This window comes from Etheostoma spectabile, chromosome 9 (assembly GCF_008692095.1).
Source record: "Etheostoma spectabile isolate EspeVRDwgs_2016 chromosome 9, UIUC_Espe_1.0, whole genome shotgun sequence".
Lineage (NCBI taxonomy): Eukaryota > Metazoa > Chordata > Actinopteri > Perciformes > Percidae > Etheostoma > Etheostoma spectabile.
In genome coordinates, this window is record NC_045741.1 from 13,935,122 (window position 1) to 13,958,975 (window position 23,854).

The following is a 23,854-nucleotide window of genomic DNA, read 5'->3' on the forward strand; positions in this document are numbered from 1 at the left end:
CTTGTTACAGTTGGATAGCATACCCGGGAGCAGTAACGCCACAGTAATAATTGAAATTTCATACATTAAACAATTGAGATTGGAAACAAATTTACCACACACACGCCAGTCTAATCAATTACACATCAAAGCATTTTCTTCTGATACAATGCGACCAACCGAGTGCAGTGTGAGGAGAGAGATTAGGCAAAGACCGAAGGCCACAGAGCACAAACGTTCTACATCATACAAAGATATATATGTGTGTGTGTATATATATGTATAATTTATTATGGACAAACTCCCCAAATAACACATTGTAATTTTCTATCTAATTCAAACAGAACATAAGACTTTAATCTGAGTAACGGCATGAGGTCAAAATATCTGAAGTCAGCGAGCGTGTGCCGGCTCAGATGCCAACGAGATCCTCTTTCTGTGTAAGAGTTTTGGTTTTACAAGTCTATCGTTCTAACTTGTATTGATTGATCCGTTTTAGATGAAATGCACAGCCACTTTTCAATCAGGAAATGAGGCTCAAATGGACAGACCAGATTCCAGTTTAGGTTTTAACATCTCTTCTCCATTAAGTTGATTACTCTTGATGTATTCCCAACTCTCTGGCAGCTGAGTGAACCACCACAGGTCTGCACATATGAGTCACTGAATAAGGACTTACTAATGCAACCTTACAGCACACGGAGGAGCTATCACAGGATTGAAAACTATTTACATGAAAGGAAACAGGAGTGGGAGACAGAAACCACAACAGTGGCAACATTAATATATATATATATAAATCCTTGCCTCATGTCATCTTAGCCGAACAGCATAGAAATCTATTGAGGTAAACAAACTGACATCTTACACAGCCAAGGTGACATACGCAGTTCCCTGTCTCCTGGACTACTGTGAGACTATGAGGCCTTACAGAGCCATGACTGTGGCTAAGCTGAGGGGAAGGTCCTTTGGGTCAGTAAGTTGCATGTTGTTGTTTGTTGTGTGCGTTTGCTGTGAGCTGCAGCAGAGGCAACAAGGAGTATATACACCTAATCACTGTTAAAGGTGCTTTGAATGTCTGAGGTTAGGAGACGATACATTCATACTGCGGTAGAGGCACAGCTGAGGGACAGATAGACATCTGTAGTGGTGGTTTCAAGGTTAGCGATCTAAGGCACTCAAATGACACTATGGCACAGCTAGTTAAGGTTTGTTTTTCTAAAAAGAGAGAGAGAAGATGAATCACATAAACGCCACACACCACCACTCAAAGTTAAACATCCAATTAAAAAGGTACTGCACAAAGTCTTTCACAGTTGCAACAAAAATGGAAAGAAAATCATACCTGTGTTACACCCGTGAGTAAAGAACAAAACAAAACTAAATCAGATGTGAGCTTCCTGGGAGAAAACATTTCCGTTCTCAAACGCTAGTAGGGGCGAGGACTGACATTGTTATTTTCTTCTATGTAAATTGCACGCCCACACACGCAGGAGGACGAGGTGTGCTTGGCCCCAAATGCCACTCTAGGGTCAGATGCAAGTCCTTGTGGCTTTTAGTCCAGCCCCGTTCAGACTCACATCTCCTGCAGAGGGTGGCTCATGTCAATCCTCTCTCTCTTTACAGCTGGTTCAGTAGGGCCTCTGGATGTATCAGCATCACTGCCGAGGTCACTCATGTCATCGGAGAAGGAGGAATCTATTGGCACAGGGAGAGAGGGGATTGTTTAAAATTGTTTAGTTAAATGTCACCTGTGACCCTAAAACATTAATCACATTTAAAACATGAAATAGTATCACAGTAAAAATGTACAAAAATGACAGCCTCAGTTGGGAAAGGCCAAGGAAAAAGGTGGGTTTTAAGAAGAGATTTAAAATTAGACAGTGAGGAAGCCTGTCTAATAGGCAGAGGTAGACCAATCCATATTTTGTTGTTACAGTAATCCAACCGAGTGGTCACAAAGGCGTGGATTACTGTCTCAAAGTGCTGCCTAGAGAAAATCTGCTTTATTTTGGCTAGCTGCTGTAGTTTTTTAGAAAAAGCCTGCTTTAACCACTGCCCCAACCTTTTTGTCAAGCTAAATATCAGGGTCAATTTTAAATTTTGATCAATTTTAAGGGGCACATAGATCTGGCTGTCGACAGCATAGCCGTGGAATAGAATGCCATGCTTCCTAAGTATGGACCCAAGCGGGAGCAGATAGAGAGGGAAGTAAATTCAATACAATTATTATATATATATATCCCAAATATAACTGTGCTTAAGTTTAATTTGTAGGACTCAGTCATCAGACTTTTGGGGTTATACAGACATTACTTGTTGGAAAGATTTATTATGAATTGATGTCACAGACTGAACCCTAACACAGGGTTGTTTTTTGTCTTTTCAGGGTGTTTTGTTTGGAGAATTACAAGAGTGATCCTTTAACTTTTTTTCCTTACCTTTTTCCATGAGTGATGGCATCATAGAGGTCAGATCACTGAACTGTGATTCAAGAGATCAGAGAGCATTAGCCAACAAAACAATTTTCAACATCGTCATTGAAGTGTTTTGAGCAACCTGAGCATTTTCAAATATCTTCCTTCTTACCTCTCCCATGACAGCAATAGGAGTTTCTCCAGTGGCCTGAGCCACGCGGTGTTCCACCAAGTAAAACATGTACTCATCATAGAGCAGGCGGATCAGGTGGAAAGAGCCAAAACTGGCTGCACTACGCAGGGTCAGGTCTCTGATCACCATGGAGCTACAGGAAGGACAAATAGGAAAAACAGATTATCTGTAAAATGCTGTTTGTAGTGAGTAAAGTGTAAACAGCCTCATTGTTCTCACTGTTTGCCCCTTGTACCTGTAGAAAGACCATTTGAGCAGGAACTGGCGAGCAGCTTTGGGGAAGCTGGGGCCGCCCTGGTGAGGCTTCAAGACCTGAGAGACTACGTTGTCAAGCCAGGTAGCCCACTGGTCTAGAGAGCTCTGCTGTTGCAGAGTGACCTTAAAGTCCTGCTCCAGACGCTGAACCACGCTCTCGTCACATTGACACACCCATGACGCCTGCTCCTGTTAGACACAACAAACACACCCAACCACATTATGGAAGAAACCACAACACACAGCAAGCAAGAGACGGAAAATAGGGAGAGAGTTGACACGCGCCAAACAGTCTGCACCACCTGACATTTTAACCTGAAGCCTTGACGTTAAATAAACAGGGAAGCTGTCAGATATGTTTACCTGGACGTTAGCAAAGTCCACCCGGTTGAGGTCAGAAAGCATCTGGTTGATCTGTGAGGTGTTCTGCAGGACGGCGCGGGCTGCCTGGGCCAGGTGGTTGAGACTGGTGTAACGTCTCAGCGTCTGGGCAAACGCACTGACCACTGCCACCTACATCACAACAGAGACAAAACCCTTTTAGAGAATCCATTATACATCCAGATGTTATTGTCACTCGATGATGTTTGTATTTTATTACTATAACAAAACTGCTTCTGGTACTGAAATGTTTATGTGTGACTGGAGGGTGTAAATAGGATGACATGTCTTGCATCTACATAAACACGCATCATCTTTAATCATCAACGTCACTGAAGAGGTGGCAGGAACTGTACATAGTAACATGGATGGATCACAAACCAGTCACATGAGAGGATAGGTAAATGTGAAGGCTGGAGAGAAAATGTCCTCAATTAAATGATCCGCTGTTGAGATTTTCTTGTTACCTTGGTTCGAATAATCTCTTGAGGAAAGTTGGTCATTGCTGTCGTCAACCAGCCCTCCAGACTCTTGGCAAAGTTACGAATGGCCTGAGTGAGAGTGCCTGAAGAAACAGAACCAGAGCCTGGATTACAAACTGACAAAATCCCTTATTGGCCACCTTGTTACTTTTCTTTGTACTGTAACTTTAAATAAAATCAATAAAAGTATTGGCTAATGAGTTAACAGGACACTGTTGGCTCACAGAAAAAAGGTGGGAAAACATTGGATTACAATCAAACTTTACTACATTTATCTATGCATTAAGCATAAGTACAGTTTTGAAAACAGTCATTTGCAATACACAGTCATCACTAACATCTTATTAAAATCATAATGAATAAAATTATCAATAGTACTGAACTGGGAACAGGACGCAGCACATCAGGAATTAGGATCTCTACCAGAGCCTGGTAAAGGATGTGGTCACAGCTTCTCATCCATAGTCTGATTGGTTCATATTTACACAGAGCCACCAGCTTCTCTCTGGGGATCACACCCTCCAGGTCATCATCACTACACAGAGATGGGGGGGGGGTTATACACAAATTAGAATTACTGATGTCTTTCAAATAAAACTTGGCAAACAGTCGGATAAAATTATTTTTGATTTGACACTGTTAAAACGGAAGACAATTTAGCTCAGATATCACACTTAATGTAAAAGTAATGTTCTTTTCAACAACAAGCTCTTCCTGTATTTGTGGTCTGACCTATTGGGGATAGTTGTATTTCCATCACTAGATGGCGGTGTTGAATACCAAAAGGTCTGCCAGAGTTTCTCAATGTAATGGAACTGGAGGTTCATCACCACATCCAAAGTAGCCTGCAGGAGAGCAGCAAGGAAGGGAGGGAGAGAGGGGGAAAGAGAATGAGAGGGAGAGAGAAGAGAGAGAGGAAGGGGGGGACAAAACATACAGAGCTGAACCATGGTAACCAGACACACAACAAAGTTTCTACAGGCAGGCAAGCAGCCTCTCGCTTACTCCAGGCCCTCCTGGTTAGACAATGAGCCAGCTCAAACACAGCTCCCTGCACATAAATCATATTGAGACTCTTAAAGGCGTTTGGGCTTAAACTGGAGCTTTTTGATATTTTATCTTAGTTTCCTGTATAAAGCAGATTGGCCTCATAGATTTATGCATGCATTTGCCTCCTTTTAGTGGCGAGGCGCTGACCTGAACTAACCCACGTGATTTCCTCTTTCCTGTTCCTATTGTATGAGGCGTTTAGAAAGCAGAGTATACTGCACACAAGTGAGCACTTCAAGAGCGTAAAGGAAGCAGTGACAAGCTGGTGATCTAAAATGATAAACTACAGTTTCACAACTTGGTCAGGGAAAAAGCAGTATAATGGTTGTACAAAGATAGTTAACAAATAACCTTATTTTATATATATATATATATATATATATATAAATAAAAGTAAAACATCCAGTGCTGTAGAAGTTGTGGAGGACATTTACAAGAGGCAACGCCAGCTTGACTCCTCATGGGAGAGAGAGAGGTCAACCTCTTTGGTTTTTGATCTCAAACTGTTCAGTATATCTCTACGTTGAGTGCCTATTGAGTACGAGCATAGGATTCACACCATGCCCAGAGATTTTCTTCTTTCTCTATCTGGCAGGACATGCACTTGCCGCTGGATCTTGTTACACAGCAGTGTAGGCTTCAATCACATGATATGTTTTTGCTTCCTCTCCAGCTGTTGTCATGGCAACCTTGTTTACGGTTGCCCCAAGCAACAGGTCAAACACAGAACTCCAAAACAAAAAGGAGAAATCCCCATCTCCACTAAACAAGAGCGTTTTGCCACCACAGTTTTGCGCCATACACAAAAACAAAAAAAAAATGTGTGGAGGAAAGACATGCACGGTCACACACACCGAAGAGAGGCCTGTGGCAGAGATTCCCAAACCTTAACCCCTCACATCTGTGCTCACACGAGACAACTACTGTGGTTTACAGTGTGATTTACTACCCTCAAAGTTGTATTAACACCTAATTAGTTGTTTAAACGTTACTTTAACTGCGCAGCTGATACCTGAACATTTGGCTTGTTGTTACCATGACATTAATAAATAATTACTTGCCAGTGAATTGACAGCCCTACTCAAAAACTCTTTTAACTGCATTAAAGTACAATAAAAAATAAGATGTTATTATGCTTAGGCTAAATTGTTTCCTTTATTTGTGCTGTAACTTTAAATGATGTCAATAAAGTATTCGACAATGTGTTAATAGGCCCTTGTTGGCTCACAGAAAAAGTGAAAAAAGTGAAATGCATAAACATTAAACACACAGAGGCAATGTGAGCCGGAGAGTGACAGAAATGCACTGGCAGACAAAGACAGGAGCCCATGCGCCTGTCCACAGACAAGGCAACACAAAGGCCCAAGGGGAGGCCACCACAAAGACACCAAGATGTCCACCCAGCGAGCTGAAAGGTTAATTGGCATGTCTTGAAAGCTGCACAGAGATGAAAAGATGGCTGGAACAAAGAGAGCGTGGTGAGGCTGGACAAGGGGAGGGCAGGGATAATATGATAAAGCCAGAGCTTCTCTGCTTTAATCACAGCCTCTTGCCTGCCTGTAAAGCCCCCAAATTTGAATGATTAATATTATTTTTTACTGTTCTCATTCTTTTAAAGGCTCATTAATTTTCTAAAACAGCTGGGCACTGTAGTTCTATAAAGAAATGTTACTAACCGGGTAAATAGTGTATTTGTTGGGGACTATTTTCAGCAGCAGAATTAATTCACATTTGGTGCTCTAGGTAGTATTTACAGCAGCAGGACAGTGTTTATGGATCAACTCAAAATAAAAAACAAAGGCAGTGATCATGGTAATGAAGGAACATGTTAAAAACACACATAACTTGAGACAATCAGACCCACACAATCAGAGTTATACTGTTTTCGCATATGCGTTAGTAGTACTCCCAAAGACATGTAAACAGACTTTGATGTGTAAAATGGGTGCAAACCCCTTTAAAGCCATCCCATTTATATTCACATGTCAATGTAGTCTCAGTTAGAAACATATTCATAGAGCTGTACCTCACAGTGGTCTCTGTAGAGTGTCTGCAGCTTCTTGATATCATTAATGTTGATGCGCTCAGGCAGAGGCTGGGTGCCCAAGTCAGGAGAGGGAAATGGAGGCAAGGTGTGGGACGTATCTGCATAAAGCAAAAATGTAGACAACAGGTGTCATTCGTCATTCAACACACACACACACACACACGGTTTCGAAAGTTTGGGCACCCCAGGTAAAAATTTGTATCAATGTGCATAAAGAAGCCAAGAAAAGATGGAAAAATCTCCAAAAGGCACCAAATGACAAATTAGACATTCGTATAATATGTCACAAAAAGTTTTTATTTCCATCATTTACATTTTCAAAATAACAAAACAAAAAAATGGCATCTGCAAAATTTTGGGCACCACACAGTTTCCAACATGCACCGCCACCTTTGGAAAGCTGAGACCTGCCAGTCTCATGAATTGTTCTCAATCATCGTCTGGAAAGACCAGGTGATGTCAATCTTAAGGTTTTAAATGCCCAGATTCATCGGACCTTGCCCCAACAATCAGCACCATGGGTTCTGCTAAGCAAGTCTAGAAAACTGAAACTGAAAATAGTTGACGCTCACAAAGCAGGAGAAGGCTATAAGAAGATAGCAAAGCCTTTTCAGATGCCAATATTCTCTGTTCGGAATGTAATTAAGAAATAGCAGTCATCAGGAAAAGTGGAAGTTAAAACAAGATCTGGAAGATCAAGAAAACTATCAGACAGAACAGCTTGCAGGATTGTGAGAAAAGCAAGTCCAAACCCACGTTTGACTGCACGATCCATCCAGAAAGACCTGGCAGACACTGGAGTTGTGGTACACCATTCCACTATAAAGAGATACTTAAACAGATATGGTCTTCATTGAAGAGTCATCAGAAGAAAACTTCTTCTACATCCTCACCAAAAAAATCCGTGTTTGAACACTTTGGCCGGAATGAGCAAAGGTACGTTTGGAGAAGAAAGGGCACCGAATTTAATGAAAAGAACCTCTGTCCAACTGTTAAGCGTGGGGGGGATCAATCATGCATTGGGTTTGTATTGCAGCCAGTGGCACAGGGAACATTTCACAAGTAGAAACTGAAGGTTTTGCCATGGCCTTCACAATCTCCTGACCTCAACATAATTGAAGATCTATGGATAGACCTTAAAAGAGCAGTGCGGGACAGACAGCCCAGAAATCTAAATGGGTGAAGATACCTCAAACAAGAATTGAAAGACTCTTCGCTGGCTACAAGAAGCGTTTCCAAGCTGTGATAGTTGCCAAAGAGGGCAGTACAAGGTATTAACTCTGCAAAGTGCAAACTTTTTCAGATGCCATCTTTTTGTTTTTGAAAGTGTAAATGATGGAAATAAAATCTAACTTTTAGTGACATATTATATGAATTACTAATCTGTCATTTGATGCCTTATGAAGATTTTTCCATCTTTTCTTGCCTTCTTTATGCACATTAATACAAATTTTTTACCTGGGGTGCCCAAACTTTCAAATCCCACTGTGTGCACGCACGCACGCGCGCGCACGCACACGCACGCAGGCACACGCACACACACACACTTTTTTTTTACAGAAATACATATCCTAGAATTGTCTTAACAAACAAGATGCCTGACGGTTCATTTTACCAGACTGACAGTTATTACATGTGTTTAGAATTATTGTTTGTAAGGCAGAAAGAAAGAACACCTGTTGGATCTTAAGTGTCAAACATCTGTAGACAAACAGTTGTCTCGGCAACCACCCAGCTCCTGTGCTTACCTATATACTGCTGGTGATGTTGGCTCTGAGCAGCCACAGACTGCTCTGGAGTACTGTTACAGTGCTGAGAGCTTCCACACAGGCTGTCAGACATACCGTCCACCTTCTGTAGAGGTTTGAATCTATACACAGTAGAATACAGGGCATGTACAGTATGTTAGCTGGGTTTTAAAGGACTAGGAAAGCAGGAATAATAAAGAATGTGCCATTGAGGGCTGAGACTATGCAGGTTTTCATTGCAATGAAAAACAACACATAATCCCAGGTGAGCACACTTTCAACAAAATCTAATTGATGAAATAACAGGGGTGTGTTTAAAGGAAAACAACATTTTCAAATAGTTTGCATCATTATTCTGGTTTACCAATATGATTCTTCCCACCACTGAAAAAAGGTTTGCCTTAGTTTGGTGGGTGTGTCTGTGGTGAAAAACGGATACCTACTGTACATAGTGAGAACACAATTCAACACGCACGCACGCACGCACTGCCCAGTTTCAAGTCTGTTTCCCCTCTGAGACACATGGGGAGAAGTGTGCTTTGCCGTGCCTGAATCCACACCTCACATTTACAGCGAGGCAGTTGTCACAAGGTAAATGTCATCAAAATGTTGCCAAGGGACAAAGGTTCTGATCAATGTGACAAAGTGCAAAACAAATGGAAAAAAAAAAAAAAAAGGCAGACAGGGAGAGAGAGTGCTGACCTCTGTTTTTGATGGACAGGCTGCTGCCTCATGGCCATGTACTGGGTGTCTTCTTGCAACCGGTTCAGCGGTGAGTCTGGCTTCACCCGGATGCCATAGTAATGATACTTAGAGTTGCCTCTGATAGATTCATGAGACAACAGCCAGAAAACAGTGAGGAGAAGACTTGCCATCAGTGTAATTACTGTCATTATCCGCTTCCATCAGCAAGTCTCCAATGCCTATAAGTATCATCATACTTGTCACATCTATAATGATTACATAATTACTGTTATCAGCATAGTCAGCATCGGCCATAACCTCTTCCTGTTTGTACCTGGTGCCAAGGCGGCGGGTCCTGAGGCCCATGAAGACTGAGCGGATGAGCTTGCCGAAGGACGCTGCATTGACCGGATCCAGTTTCTGTTCTTGACAGTGTCGTAGGTAATGGTTATACAGGGAGCACCGGGGCAGGCTCACTCCCTCCGCTGTCTCATAGTTGTCCAGCAGCCACTGCAGCTAAAAACACACAGAAGTAGCCACAGTTGCACAATTAGTGAGCCTTAGCTAGTTCCTAACCATGCTTTGTTATAGTCACCTGGACAGAAATGAAGACGACCAGTGCATCTTATTATCACATCAAAAGACAGATACACAACACACACACACAACACACACACACACACACACACACACACAACACACACACAACACACAACACACACACTAAAGAGACCAATGCATTCCCTCTGTGTGGCTACACTTAGGCCTTTATATACAAATCTGCAAGAATGTCAATATTGCAGGAGACACAGTTATAGCTCTGTAACAGCACAATCATAAATAATTTTAAAAAGCTAAGATTATAAATTTGCAAATCTGATTTAAAGCAGATACTTTAGACACTATTCCTACAAATGATGTAGAGATTGTGAGATAACAGCTGATGTTAAGAGTTGGAATGTAGGGAAAGAATCTAAACCTCAAATTTCCCAAGTTACTAAAAGTCTGGATGGAAACACTAGATGAATCCTATTTCAATTTCCTTAACTTAGTGACAGCCTTTTAGCAAAAGTAAAAGTTATAGTAAAATAAACGTTTGTGACACTGAGTGCATGTCTTGGTATACTTAGAAGTAAAATAAATAAATAAAAAATCTTGACAAATCAATCACTTTAAGTCCATGCAGGGTTTTGGAAATGTATCCAAGATTATTAAGCAAAAAAGAAATAGCAAACGCAAGTTCAGGACAAAAATTAATTGAGACAATTATGCATGTCAGTGGGACAGTGCAGAGTAAAGCTAGCAGTAGGTAGTGTGTAAAACATTGCAAAACACAAGTGGACCACACTGCCTAAAGCTTTTGTCTTGAGTTTTTCATTTTCCCTTTTCAAAGAAAGTTCCTGGTTGACTTACATGGCTGTTGAGCAGGCTGCTTTTGTGACTTGCAATTCCTTCAGACTTTTGGAGGTTTTCAATCGCCATTTCAAGCTAAAGAAAGAAGAAGCATGCAAAATAAAAAAATAAATAAAAAAGTGGACACAGAAGAGGGAGGAGACAGGAGAGTGAGAGAGATAGATAAAAAAAAAACGGGACAGAAATAAGCAGGGGTATATAAAGAAAAACACACAAAAAATAAAACAGATAAAGGAAAATAAGAATGTTAGCGAGCAGCCAGATCTCTGCATTAATTAAACTCAGTCAGTGTTGCAGCCAAATCCATTATTGCCTGACAAAAGCATGCAAATCAAGGGACTCATTGGGTTAAGCTGCTCAGTGAAGGTTTGCGGTCAGACACTCTAATGTATGCAAATAGGAACCACAAACAGGGGCATAGGTCAAGTCAAGTTTGAGGACAATAGGTCAACAACGCCTAACCCAACCCCCAAAATGTATCAACTTACTAAAATAATATTTACAAAACTAAAAATCAGACGGAGTGAGTTGTCGGTACAACATAAGCAAGAGTGTCATGGTATAATATACACTGGAATATTCAGTCTTTGGACAACAAAGTGAATGACAAAACCAGGGACATGTGTGGAGCCATAGAAGAAAATCAAGTCAAAAAGAAAAGATATGTGGTATTGCAGCCAAACTGGAGACATAGAAGAAAAGGAAAAAGAAGCAGGCAAAGCTCCAAGCCTTAAGAAGGCTCCAGAGGGCTCACGGCCAAATGGTAATGAGCCCCAGGGGTTGCTTTGTTTCGCAGAGCGCTCAAGTGCCTGTGAAAACCTCTGAAACAAGGCAGTGCTGAATTATTTAAACCAGTGTCTTGATTCTACAGGCTCTCTGCCCTGTACTGCTCTGCATGTGTTACTGCAGCGCCAGGAGGCCCCAACTCAGGTTGCCATAAACCCTGTGTGTCACTCCCTGCCTTTCAGACTTGTCCGGGAGCCTGGCCAGTCTGGACACAGGCTCAGGTAGCAGTGACGACAGTTAGCACCAGTGTGTATCTCACAACACCATTTGGTAGTGGGTAGTAAGCCATGTTGTACTAGGAGTTAGTAGTAATAATGTACCTATATACTTAGCCACATAGCAGTTGGGAAAACAATCCCAAAAGTATGTTTGGTCAGTCATTTAGTTTTTGTTGGGTGTAAACATCTGATATAATGTTTGATTGTCAGTTTTACTGGCACATTAATCCCACTACTTGAAAAGGTGCTTCAGAGTACCCCAGAAACATTGGTATGGCATGGGTGTTGCTCACCATAGCTGAGGAGGAACGTGATGAGTGTGATATGTGGTTGCGGCTTCCCTCCATACTTCCTCCATGAATCAGGTAGGTGTTTCCGCTGGAGATGATGTGGCTGCTGCCCACATCCATAGCGATGCCCACCATGCCATGAGGGGGCACCCCACCACTGGCAGAGGAGACCACCGTTGTCACACCGGCCTGTGAGTCAAAGTAGGTTCCCCCGCTGCTCTGCCCGTACAACTGAGCCTCGGGGTTGTAGGAGTAGGCTGTTCGGCTGAGGAGAGATTATTGTAATTAGCAATCAGTGATGTCTTTCCATGATGATGCTAAAAAAGCACATTTCATGACAAATGATGAATTTTGTGAGGCCGAAGAAGGGAATTTACATAATTTATAATTTAAGATTGGAGTGGAGACAAATATTATGCACAGTGCTTTATCTGTTTAATTTGGAAAGCAAAAATGTTTTACATTCCCACAATAACATCGTGGTGACTTTTAACTATGGTTAATATTTTTTTTTTACAGTTATAATAATCTATTTACAATTTTATACTTCACCGGGTTAAATTAAATTAGACTTCAGAGTGTACTTGAACTACACAATGAAAAACACATTGTATTTTGTTATTATAACCGTGGAGTAATGTAACATTGCTTACATAGTTCCATTGGTGTAAACAGCCTCTCCACTTTCTCCTACATATTGGACCTGGGATGGGTAGACATGTTGCACCTGCTGAACCTACAGAGAGACCACAGGAAATCGAGGTAGGAAGAAGCAAAATATCTTTTCATGCTTCCCTATTTGTGCAAATGTGGGTCAAACTGTAACTAGAATTGGAATAGTAACAAACTTTTTTTCAATAATAAAAGTACTGCGTAAAATGAAAATTTCTGCTTGTTGGTGTAGGCATGTTCACACTTATTATAGTGTGTACATGAAGAGCAGTGAAAAGGTCTGTACACCCCCTGGTTTTGCATAATTATTTGTCTAAAACAGAAGCCTCAACAAAAAAAGTACTTTAAAAACACTGCATTTAGACCTACCAAGGTTCTTTATGAAAAGGTTGTACACCTAAGTAAAGAAAATATTTTAAAAGGGGATCAGGAGTAAAAGTGTCCAACATGTTGGAAGAAAATAAAGTAGTAAAAAATAGATTGAACTGTAGTTTCCCTGCAATTTAAAAAGCAAAGTTGAACTGACAGACATACAAGCATTAAATAAAGACAAGCTTGATTTGACAAACATCACAACAAATGATAATGAATGATACTGATGCATTGAAATTGTGAAAAGCAGCTAATGAACTGTCCAGCTGCTATTGGCTAATGTTACATGTGACATCACCTGGAAATCCTTTGTAAGACTGGTACCTAAGACAAGCTAATAGTAGACAGTCAGGTCAACCCTTGTTTTTCACAATTAGACGCTAGACATCACAAAGCACCCAGGAATCTTTGGGCTTTGGAGCAAGTTCACATTATACGTACCGTGGCACCCAGATTAGACTTTTTTCCATTAACGCCAATAAAAAGAAGTTCTGTAAAGCTAATCCTCATCATCACACACATTTAAAAAAGAAAATGCTCATGTATATTTAAAAGCTACCAAGAGTTGTATTAAGATGTTATTTTCATGTTATTCATGTACGCAGGCAGTGGGCCAGGCTCAGCCAGAGAAAGACACTTTCACACACCCGTGAGGGGCACAGGAAGCAGGAGAAACTGTTTGGCACATGCTCAGGATCAGCAGCTTTCAGGGGAATAATGGGCTGCCATGTTTGGGATCTTCATTCAGTGTTAAACGCAAACATGATTTGGTTACTATTTAACTTGTTTACTAAGCCCAAACCTACCTCGCCTGAGTCTGACTATTATTCTTTAACCTGAATGTAAATTGTGACCAAGTTTAACAAATGTCTGTAAGTGACACAAATAATAACTTGGTAAAATTAGCTATATTCATATTTTTCATCTTCTTGTTACTATACCTGTTAAAACACAGTTTAAGTCTACAACTCAGAAACAAAATTTAAAATAGGTTCATCTAAAAATAACTATAAAACGCCAAGGGGTGTACAAGTATTTTCACAGCACTGTATAAGTATGTACAGCACTGTGTACCTGCTGAGAGACCTGTTGAACCCTGGGTACAGAAAGCTGCTGTACTTGTCCTCCCTTCTGAGCTGAGCCTGTAGCTTGAACCAGCACCCTCTGTGTGGATACAAGACATAACTCAATTACATTGGTATGCACGTACAATAAAACACATAATTGTAAACATATGATAGTCAACATAAGATGGACAAACATTTCAACAAATCCCCCCTCAGGAATTTAAGCTAGTGCTTATAGATGTATGCTCATATAACAAACTTAAATGACAGCACACCTTTCTCTGCCAACCACACATCTTGAATTTCAGTACAGGTGTGTATAGTACAGCACTGCATTTTCTTAGTGTAGTCCTCTGATTGTGCGGTTTCTTTTCAGACTTCATGGACAAGCACTAATACAGCGAGTAGCTGGTTTGCAAGGATTGAAATCATGTTTTTTGTCCACCAGTCAAGTGGCTTGTGAATGTTCAAATTTTATTAGTCACTCAATGGATGACCATTGTTTTTTTGGCAAATCTACTAGCTACTTGCATATTTTATCAGCATTTGGCTGATGGATGGTGCTTATTTTGAACTGATAGTATTTCATAATTATCATTTGGAAAGAAACAAGATGGAACAGTTGAGTCATTACAGACTTTTCCAATTTGTCTTACAGTGTCTTACTGTCCCTACAGTAGCAGAGTGGAGGTAGTACCCTACCTGCTGGGAGGCTGGGACAGGCTGTACCACAGGGGCCTGAGCTGATGATGATGTCCGCAGCGCTGCCACGCTGGCCGTGGTGTCTGACCCTCCCTCGGAGCTCTGCATGCTGGGTGGCAGGGACAATATGAAGAAGTGGAAACGAGAAAAGACATTAGTAGTGTGGGGGGGGATTTAATACCAGACTAAAGAAATACTCCTACAAGACTGAAGCTTTAATGAAAAAATTAAGAGCATTTCAAGGCCATACAAATTAGTCTCGCTGTGCCAGACCATCCACGCGCTGCGGAGCGGAGGAGGGTCTGGATACTCCACACAGCATTCCGGGATGGGAAAAAAACATGCTCTGGTTTATTGACCTTTCTTTAAACCAATCAAAATCGTCATGGGTTGCGCTAAGCTCTGCCCAGAGCTGCTGTAAAGTAGTTGTGCAAGACAAAACTCAGATTGGACAGATAGTTTAGCTAGCGGTCTGGATTTACCCTGTAGAGATCTGAGGAGCAGTTAACCACAGACCTCTTTAAAATTCCAACACAAAGGAAAAGGACATTGGCGAAAATACATGCATCCGGAGGAATTTCCTTCGGCACTGGCGCAATCCCGGAAATTGAACATCAAGGATATAGACTAATACAAATTGACAGCCATACTAAATACATGCTCTTCCACCCCGCCTCTTCTCTCTTGGAGCTACCAGGGCATTCATTGTGCCCCAGGGGGTTTCTAGCTTTATCATGTCAAGCTGAGTCAAGGAAGGTCTAAGAGCCCCAGAAGCTGCCCACCTTTAGCCTCAATCACTGGCAAAATAAGCAGTCCAACAGTTTTTACATAGACACTCCTGGTCCTGCTGACAGATCAGACCCAGGTGGAAAAGTAACAGTACAGGAGTTTAAGTTACCAACAGAACTGAACTGCTTCCTGAGGACCAAACGCACTCCCGCCACTTGGCTTTCCACCGGGTGACAATGTGCACAGCATAGCAAAGGGGAACTAAAAATGAGTGACACAAAGGCTCTCTTTTTTTTTTTTTTTTTAAAGAACAGAGGAAAGGAGCGGGAGTAAGGCAGGACCAAGAGAAGAATGGAACTGCAAGGGGGAGTAAGTAGATAAAAAAACAACTTCCCCACACTCTTGAAAAAAAACGAAGGGGGAAAAAGATGAAAATGACAGTGGGGCTCCAGCCCATGCCAGGGTCCTGATGATATCCAGTGATTGTTTTGTACAAGAGCTGTTCTCTGAGGGCTCCAATAATCCAGCTGATATGAGGAAATTCCTCAATGCTTTGTAAACGTTTGTCGGTTGCTATGGTGAGGAATCCATGACAACCGCCCCTAACTCAACCCCTCTCCTCCCCTTCTCTATACCCCCCACCCCACTTCCCTCCTTTTAAAGCTCTTGCACAGGAACTTTCGAGTGCGACCGTAAAGAATAGATGGGGAGGAGGGTTAGAATAAGGGAGAGGGAGATACAACACAGTTGGGGGGTGGGTTGAATTGATGAGCAGAAATCCAGGAGCAGCAGGAAATGTCAGTAGGTAAGCGAGAGAATGGTGTTCTCCGGGAGCATTACAGTAAAGGACTGCCAGACCTTTACACAACCTGTTCCGGACATGCTGTGATTAGCCATAACACAAGACATGCACTACAATGTTATTTTGATTCACTGGAAGAGATCTGACGAACACCAGGCTGCAGTAATCTGGGGGCTGAGCTGTTAGATACAAGTAACAGGTGCTGCCATGCTTGTCTTTCTTGAGACCCAACCTAAACTTTCCAATGATATAAAAAATTAAGAAGGCCTTCTTGCATCCGTTACATCAAACCAGGTGGTCTAAATGCGTTTTTAAAATGCTGCGATAAATAACAAGACTTCCTTATACCATGTGACAAATTTAACTTGGCCAGAAACATATCTAATATGTGACGGGTCAAAAAACAAGGGCAAAATGCATCTCAATCAAGGAAACGCCACCAGTTACATGGAGTGAAAGGAAATCAATGAAAACCTTAGGTTTAACCAAAATGTTGTGCTCACAGAAAAATAGAAAATGTGTATAATTTTAGAGTTAAAAGACTATGCTGATACAGGATACAGGATGGTAAATTAACTTTTTTGCCCGTCAGCCATTGTGGCTCGTAGATGCCCAATTTTACCAGTCACTTCAATTTTTTACCAGCCACTTTTTCAGGAATTAAAATTTATAAAAGACAGGGCATTAGTATATTTTGAATTGCTTCAATACATTATTTTTCATTATTAATATATATTTTAGCTCCAAGGCAGTACCAACAATGGATACATTGTGCTTAGAGGTAAAGAGATGGGGAAGGTTTCTTTTACCATCTTCAGAGTTGATGATGATCTACAGCCACCATGGTTACCAAACATTTTCACTCCTGAACAGATTTCTCAAGCCCAAAACAGCATGTTGGTGTGGATGAAAAACACATTCTTCATTGTAGATGGATACAAAGATAATCATCCTGGTATTCTCAAATTATCTGAAATGTCAACCTAATGGTGGCGCTAGAGGGAATATCAGGTGATCACTTAAGTCAGTAGGATTTATCTGCTGGGTACCATAAATGTTTGTACACACTCTGCTCCTGGGGTCCCGTCTTCCCCAGCTGTATGGCAGGGCACTTAAGATGACCAATACAAATTGTTGGCATTTTGTGACGATGCGTAGGTTCGACAGTAAGTCCAGTGCATGGACTGGTCGTTGGGAAGGTAGGCTAACTATTCCCTCGTTTGCCCCTTGTCATCAATGCGCCACTTGTTCGAAAAGTACCTTCTCTTTTTCACTTCAGAAGTGAATTTCGAAACTTTTGTGAGTCTATCCAAATCCTTAATAGTAAGAAAACTATCTATATAGCTTATCTACTGCAAGATTTTAAAGGAATTATAATTATATAGCCTTACACCCATCTCATCTTGTCTATTTGAATACTTTTCTAAAATTTGAGATGATATCTATATATATATATATATATATATATATATATATATATATATATATATATATATATATATATATAATATACACACACATATACATACATACATACATACAGTTTAACATAGTACAGTTTGAAGTTATTCAAAAAAAAATAAAAATAAAAGTACCTTCTCTTTTTCTTTACTTTGCCCTCAACAGCTACATCAGATTCCGCGTGCTCGTTTTGCTGCTAACAGACTCAGATTAATATTTTAAGTGTCTGACAACATTATGGAAAGGATTTCTAAGGAGGTCGACCATTCTGTTAAAGATTAAGATCCTTTTTAAAACATAAAAGTCCGCGAAATTGCGTTCGCTAAACCCACCAGACTCCATGTAAATAATCAGTGATTTTAGCATCGTAAAACACGGCTTCTAAAACCTCTCTGAGCACCGCTGGCTCTGGCTGCCTTGAGTCTGCGTGTGTAGGGTGTGCGGCTATTGGCTCTGTTTTGTCAGTATTTTCTTTCTTTCATTCCAATTTCGGGTCTGTCAGTCACAATGAAAACCGGGGACATTTCCGGGGACAGATCCAGCCGGGGACAGGTCGCCAAAATCGGGGACTGTTCCCGGAAACCGGGGACGTCTGATCACCCTAGTTTATACCTCAGACGTTGTCACGGACTAGCGCTAAAAACCACTCGACAAAAGTCTGGAGTTGACGGAAATATGCGTGGTGAAGGGTGAAAGCCCCGTCTCTAAACGGTTTTATTTCCCATACGTTCTTTACAATAAAAGACTTCCGTTATTTTGGTATTTGAATGTTTTTATTATGAAGCGGCAAAATTAGCAGTAACATAACGCGACTCCACTGTGCATTATTGTTACTTAGCAACAGCACTTTTTGTCACTGCCCAATGTGAGGAGAGTGCAAATTTGAGTCGCGCATGCGTCACTTTGCGACGAGTGAAGCTGTGAGTTGCGCATGCGTCATTTTGCGACAAGAAGCATACAAGATGCTAACGAAAGACTTCTGTAATGTCAATACAGTAAAGATTGAACTACTTAAAGTTTGTTCACTGCTGGCTATAAGTTAGCATCAAACACAACAAAGCTAATCTTAGCAATCAAACCATAATAGATAGCTAAAACGTTTTTGAAATGACTGCTTGCTTAGCTACAAACTAGCATCAAACACAACAAAGGCTTTCACTGGAATGTCGTTTTGAGCTAAAGTTAGCAATCAACCAACCATAGATAACTAAAACGTTTTTGAAATGATTCCTATCTTTTGTTTTTGTTTGTAATGAGAAAAGTGTATGACTTATGACAGTTATGTCGTAAACCTTTTAAATCTGAGCATGCGCAACTAACATCTGCACTTGACCAGAGCCGGTCTGACTCAACTCTCTTCGGGTATGACGCTTTATGCCGTAAACCGTTTACGTCTGAGCATGCGTGACTCAAATCTGCATTTTCCTCAAACTGGGCAGTGAAAATCTTTGACAAAAACTGTCCAATCTGTTACAAAGAATGTTTTACAATCCACCCGCCACTGTGGCTGGTATACAAGGCAAAGTCACCCGCCACTTTGAAAAAGTACCTGCCGTTGGCTGGTGCTAATTTCCTACCGTGACAGGATAACACTGCTTATTTATACAACCACCTACATTTTGCTACTAAATACAACATGATGACGCTATTACAGACACTTCTACAAAGCATACCACCCATAACCAAGAAGTTTCCAAAGGCAAAAGCAGACTGCAAGGATAAATGTTTTACTAAAAAATGGTATTCCTGCAGATCTTAAATTGTAATTTCCACCCTGGACTGGAAACTCATGCAAGCGAGTTCAAGATTTTGTTCAAGAAATCAAACAGATTGTACCTTAAACAGATTGACTACCTGAATTGATTTTATAATACTTTATTTATCCCACAATAGGGAAATTCAATTGTTACAACAGCAGTTTTTCCACAATAAAAACAAACCGACAAACAAACAAACAACAGGCAAAACAACAATGTGCAAAGTACTGAAGGAATGTAAAGTGGCATTTTATAAAACGTATTGTAAAGTAAAGTGAGGTGGCCATAGTACAAAAAATATTGCAATATAAGTAAGTGACGTGAAATTAAATGATGGCCAACAACACACAAATTCACAAAACTAATTTACCTGCTAGTTACACACTTATCAGTTTTGAAACTCTAATGTGTCTAGGTTTATCAGTAGTAACTTATGGGGACATTTAGGGTGTAGGGGGCACTATTGGATGCTAAATCAAAATCAGAGTGTACCTTTAAAACAGAAAAACAGATTTGGGCGTGCCACCACTGGCATTTTCAATGTGTGGGGATTTTGCCACAGGCAAAGACACTGCTGTGCCTACGTGACTAATAGATTAAAGTGTAGGAGGCCTGTGATGAAATTCCTGATGTGTCAATCTTCAGACACATACATGATTTTAAGCACCATATCTAGTCTACCCTGGCCTGAGCAGCACTCTGAGTCCTTCTTCAATGCATTTGTTAGCACAGGGCACAATTAGCACTTCCATGCCAAAGCGCTCATATTCCATTACAATTAAAAATTTTCTCCACACCTCTTTCTTGTATGGCAATAAAGTACCAAAAGACTATTATCAGAATGATGTTAACAAGGAGTGAACACTTTAAACGTCGTCGCAATGCTCAAGCATCTTTTTTAAAGCAAGGAATTTGTCTACAGAGTGTCACTTGAGTTATAAATAGACTTGTAACAATCCCATCATTTATCTTCAGAGTAGTCATTTTCACCAGAGGAAGTGACACAAGCCTGAAGGCTCCGTTATACCATAAAGGAGTGGGTTGCTTGGCAAGATAGTGGGGGGGGGAGAGAGAGAGCACTGACCTGGACGTTTTCATCCATTAAAGCACTTTAATAGGTATGGAGAAGTGTGCCAACTCATTGAGTTGGAGGAGGAGAGACAGGAGTGCAGGCAGAGAGGAGTCTTTCTGCGTACTGCTCAGGGAAGGTTAAAAGCCACACAAATTCCCCACCCGCAGCTCTGAAAGGCACAAAGGTAGGACACAGCAGGAGACATTGCACACTGCTGCAAAACTGCTACTACTCTGGAGGGGTTTGGGCCAAACCTTTCTGCCTTTAACCAAGAGGACCCCCCCCCCCCCACACACACACACACACCCACACAAAACAGCTCCTCCTTTCAAGAGTTACCTGAGTTTTAAAAGCTAAACGTAAACAAGAAAATACATTTTAAAGAACCCAAAAGCCCAATGCAGACAAGATTTAAACATATGTCAGTGACAGATGTAACTTAAACTGCGCTCAAAGAAAAACACATACAGATGTTCAATTAAAAACAGGAGTCCACAGTCTTGGCTCATGTTTGCACTGGCCCACATTGTTTGCAGAGCAACAACGGTTGCTAGTGGCAACACCGTCCACTCCCGTTTCCAGGAGCCTGTTGCTATGCAACCAACAGAATACTTCCCAAACCAAACAATGCCATCCCCCCACATGATCCCTCTATCTCACGCTAAGTAGTAACTTACAACAATAAATACTATGTAAGCTATTAATTTCAGACAAAGGGACATGGAGGTAGACTTATTCCTGTGTTGCAGTTATTTAATAAAATTGTACAGACTTTATGCTGGTTTAGACTTGATTGAAGAGGACAGGATGAAGCACTGTTTTTGTAACTACTTGGTGCTCAAAAGGAGGAGGAATGTTTAAGTCATTCAGGAAGACAACAGTCTACTCTTCAAGGTTGCTTTAGACTCATGCCACCCAAAACGCAAGTGGAGTCTTTCCAAAGTTTCTTTGGTAGAGGAGATAGTAAAACAGCTTGAACAGAGCAAAGCTTTTTCCAACTCAGGGAAGATGAATCAAAATAAAGCAGAGATAGCCACTTGGTGCTTTTAAAGGAAAAATTATAGAGGACATTTGTTCAGTGCTGTGCATGTTTTCCCCTTTACCTTTAATATATGAGCAGCAACTGGCCTCTGATGAGGCTTTATTTATTTCATGTTCTCAATTTGAAAATAATATTTTTTTTTATTGCAAAACAAATTCATTGTCATTGGTTTTTTTTTTTTAATTTATTTAAACAAAACCTATAAGATTACAGAGGCACACGCGCTCACACAAAGAGCGTATTAAGATATGATAAGAGATTTCCACAACAGAGGCTGTTCTTCAAGCCTGTCTCATTAATTCATGGCTAATCCAATCAAAGCCGCTCTTAGGGTCTGCAGATGGCAGAGTTTAAGTGAGAGAGAGAGCGAGAGCGAGAGGCACAGACCAGTCTCTGATCCCACCCCCCCTTCCCTCCCCAGGTCACCTACCCACACTGGTCATCAACACAACCTGCCCACTCCGTCACCATGTGTGCTGCAGGCCCGACAGCCATAGAGAGAAAGATCAAACCGTTGCCATGGAGATTGTGTGTTCGCCCATGCTCTACACTAGCAACGTCCTCCCCCAACACCCTACCTTTTCTAACCCTTTCCAGATTTCCACTGCCCCCCCTCCACCCAGCCCTCATCCTTAACCTTTAGCATCTCAAAATAACAATGAGGGTTTGAAACTGAACATTTTGAAAAGTTAAACTGGAAAACAACACAAAGAGGAGCAGGGAAGAAATGGGGGAGATGGTCACAACTGGAAATGTAATCAGACTCATACGTGTGGACGTCTCTGTTTTACAGATAGCCTATTTATCGGACGTGATCCAAGGCTGCAATACTGATGACACAAACGAGGGAATTTCACTCAAGTCACCTGGCTGCTTCAGGAGTTGTTGGATTATGAAGATAACTAGGAAATGCTTAAAGTAACAGTTGGGAATCTTGCACATTTGTTCCATTCCTCAATTCCTACAAATTATTAATATTTTGCATACTCAAAAACACATTACAATTAAATTAATTCACAATAACTTTGTTGATCCTTCAAAGCCTTTAACATTTATATACATGTACAGTATATGTTGAGAATAGCTAAATCCCCATTTAAACATAGTCACAGCTAGATCCAAATCACATTGTATGGGCCCCTTATAAAACTGTTGCATAACTGAACATATTCACAAAACCAGAAAGAATCAGAGAGCACAAACCCTGACAGGGGTATGCCACTTATTTATTCAAAAATAAAGAGATTTAAAATAAATGTGTTTCTTTTAAGTAAAAGCAGTACCTAATGAGAAAATGGATTAAACGTGCATTATGATTTTGAATTGTCTTATTTGTATGGTGTATCCAGAAGGGTACTGGATCTAGATCTGCAAAGTATTACTCTTATTCCTTGGGCCACGGCCTACCTTTTCACTTAATTTTATGAAATCTGTTAACAAGTTCATCAGATTTCCTTCTATCAGACACAAAAAAAGATTTGCAAATACAACCTTCTCACTGGAGGTTATGTTGCGGTCTTTTTGATAGCATGAAATCAAAACTAATGACAAACACTGACAATTTGGAATGGTTAAGTATCCTAAAGCTTACCCTAGAAAAGACACACATTCTATTCCGTGGGAGTATACCAATACTCACTCCAAAAGCAACACTAACGTTTTTTTAAATCTGCTTTCACTTGCTCTTTTAAACGGGTGTGTTTCCAACGTATGAAGTTGTATTTCCTGGGAACCACATTCTTCAGAGATGATCTCACATGCTGGCAGTGAGCTGCCTCGATCTTGACTGAACCTGAAATAAGCATTTATTTTGCACTGCCTTTTTGGCAAGCGTTCATTCCACACAGATATGACTCTGATCACTCATCTTGTATAGTATGCTTTCACAGGCACTGCTTGACACAAACAATGAGTCACAAGTTAATGCTTGAAATTTGAGACAAATCAAACTGTCTGTTGCTCATGCAGTAAATACTGTGCCATTCTTAATGGTTGCCATCAGACTCAAACTTAAGTATGTATTAACTATATGACATGATAAAATCATGTACAAGACATGATAATAAAACACTAAACATGTTTACTCTGTATTTGACAGGTAATACCAGAATAGCGGCTGTAAGTTAAACTCCAACCTAGAGCCCTTTGCTGCATGTCATTCCCCTCTCTCTCCCCCTTTCAAGTCTGTCGAAAATAAAGGCCTAAAATGCTCCCAAAAAACAGTCTCTATCTATC

At 40.8% G+C, this 23,854-nt stretch overlaps 1 protein-coding gene across 4 annotated transcripts in view; it reads right to left on the reverse strand.

Moving 5' to 3' along the window:
- Positions 1 to 775: 775 nt before the first annotated feature.
- rfx2 (regulatory factor X, 2 (influences HLA class II expression)) overlaps positions 776 to 23,854 on the reverse strand; it is a 28,189-nt gene continuing 5,110 nt past the window's right edge. The window contains exons 1-18 of one of the 4 annotated variants that reach the window (XM_032524918.1): positions 15,655 to 15,672; positions 14,757 to 14,865; positions 14,062 to 14,151; positions 12,597 to 12,679; positions 11,947 to 12,208; positions 10,650 to 10,724; positions 9,571 to 9,752; positions 9,255 to 9,374; positions 8,553 to 8,674; positions 6,784 to 6,902; positions 4,440 to 4,552; positions 4,091 to 4,242; positions 3,693 to 3,790; positions 3,208 to 3,357; positions 2,825 to 3,033; positions 2,569 to 2,722; positions 2,421 to 2,463; positions 776 to 1,677 (exon numbers count right to left, since the gene is read on the reverse strand). In XM_032524918.1, the coding sequence (XP_032380809.1) occupies positions 1,556 to 1,677; positions 2,421 to 2,463; positions 2,569 to 2,722; positions 2,825 to 3,033; positions 3,208 to 3,357; positions 3,693 to 3,790; positions 4,091 to 4,242; positions 4,440 to 4,552; positions 6,784 to 6,902; positions 8,553 to 8,674; positions 9,255 to 9,374; positions 9,571 to 9,752; positions 10,650 to 10,724; positions 11,947 to 12,208; positions 12,597 to 12,679; positions 14,062 to 14,151; positions 14,757 to 14,864 (2,202 nt within the window). In that variant the 5' untranslated portion in view covers position 14,865; positions 15,655 to 15,672 and the 3' untranslated portion in view covers positions 776 to 1,555. Of the gene's footprint in view, positions 1,678 to 2,420; positions 2,464 to 2,568; positions 2,723 to 2,824; positions 3,034 to 3,207; positions 3,358 to 3,692; positions 3,791 to 4,090; positions 4,243 to 4,439; positions 4,553 to 6,783; positions 6,903 to 8,552; positions 8,675 to 9,254; positions 9,375 to 9,570; positions 9,753 to 10,649; positions 10,725 to 11,946; positions 12,209 to 12,596; positions 12,680 to 14,061; positions 14,152 to 14,756; positions 14,866 to 15,654; positions 15,674 to 23,854 lie in introns of those variants that run through there. The other 3 variants (XM_032524921.1, XM_032524919.1, XM_032524922.1) reach the window with 3 other exon arrangements.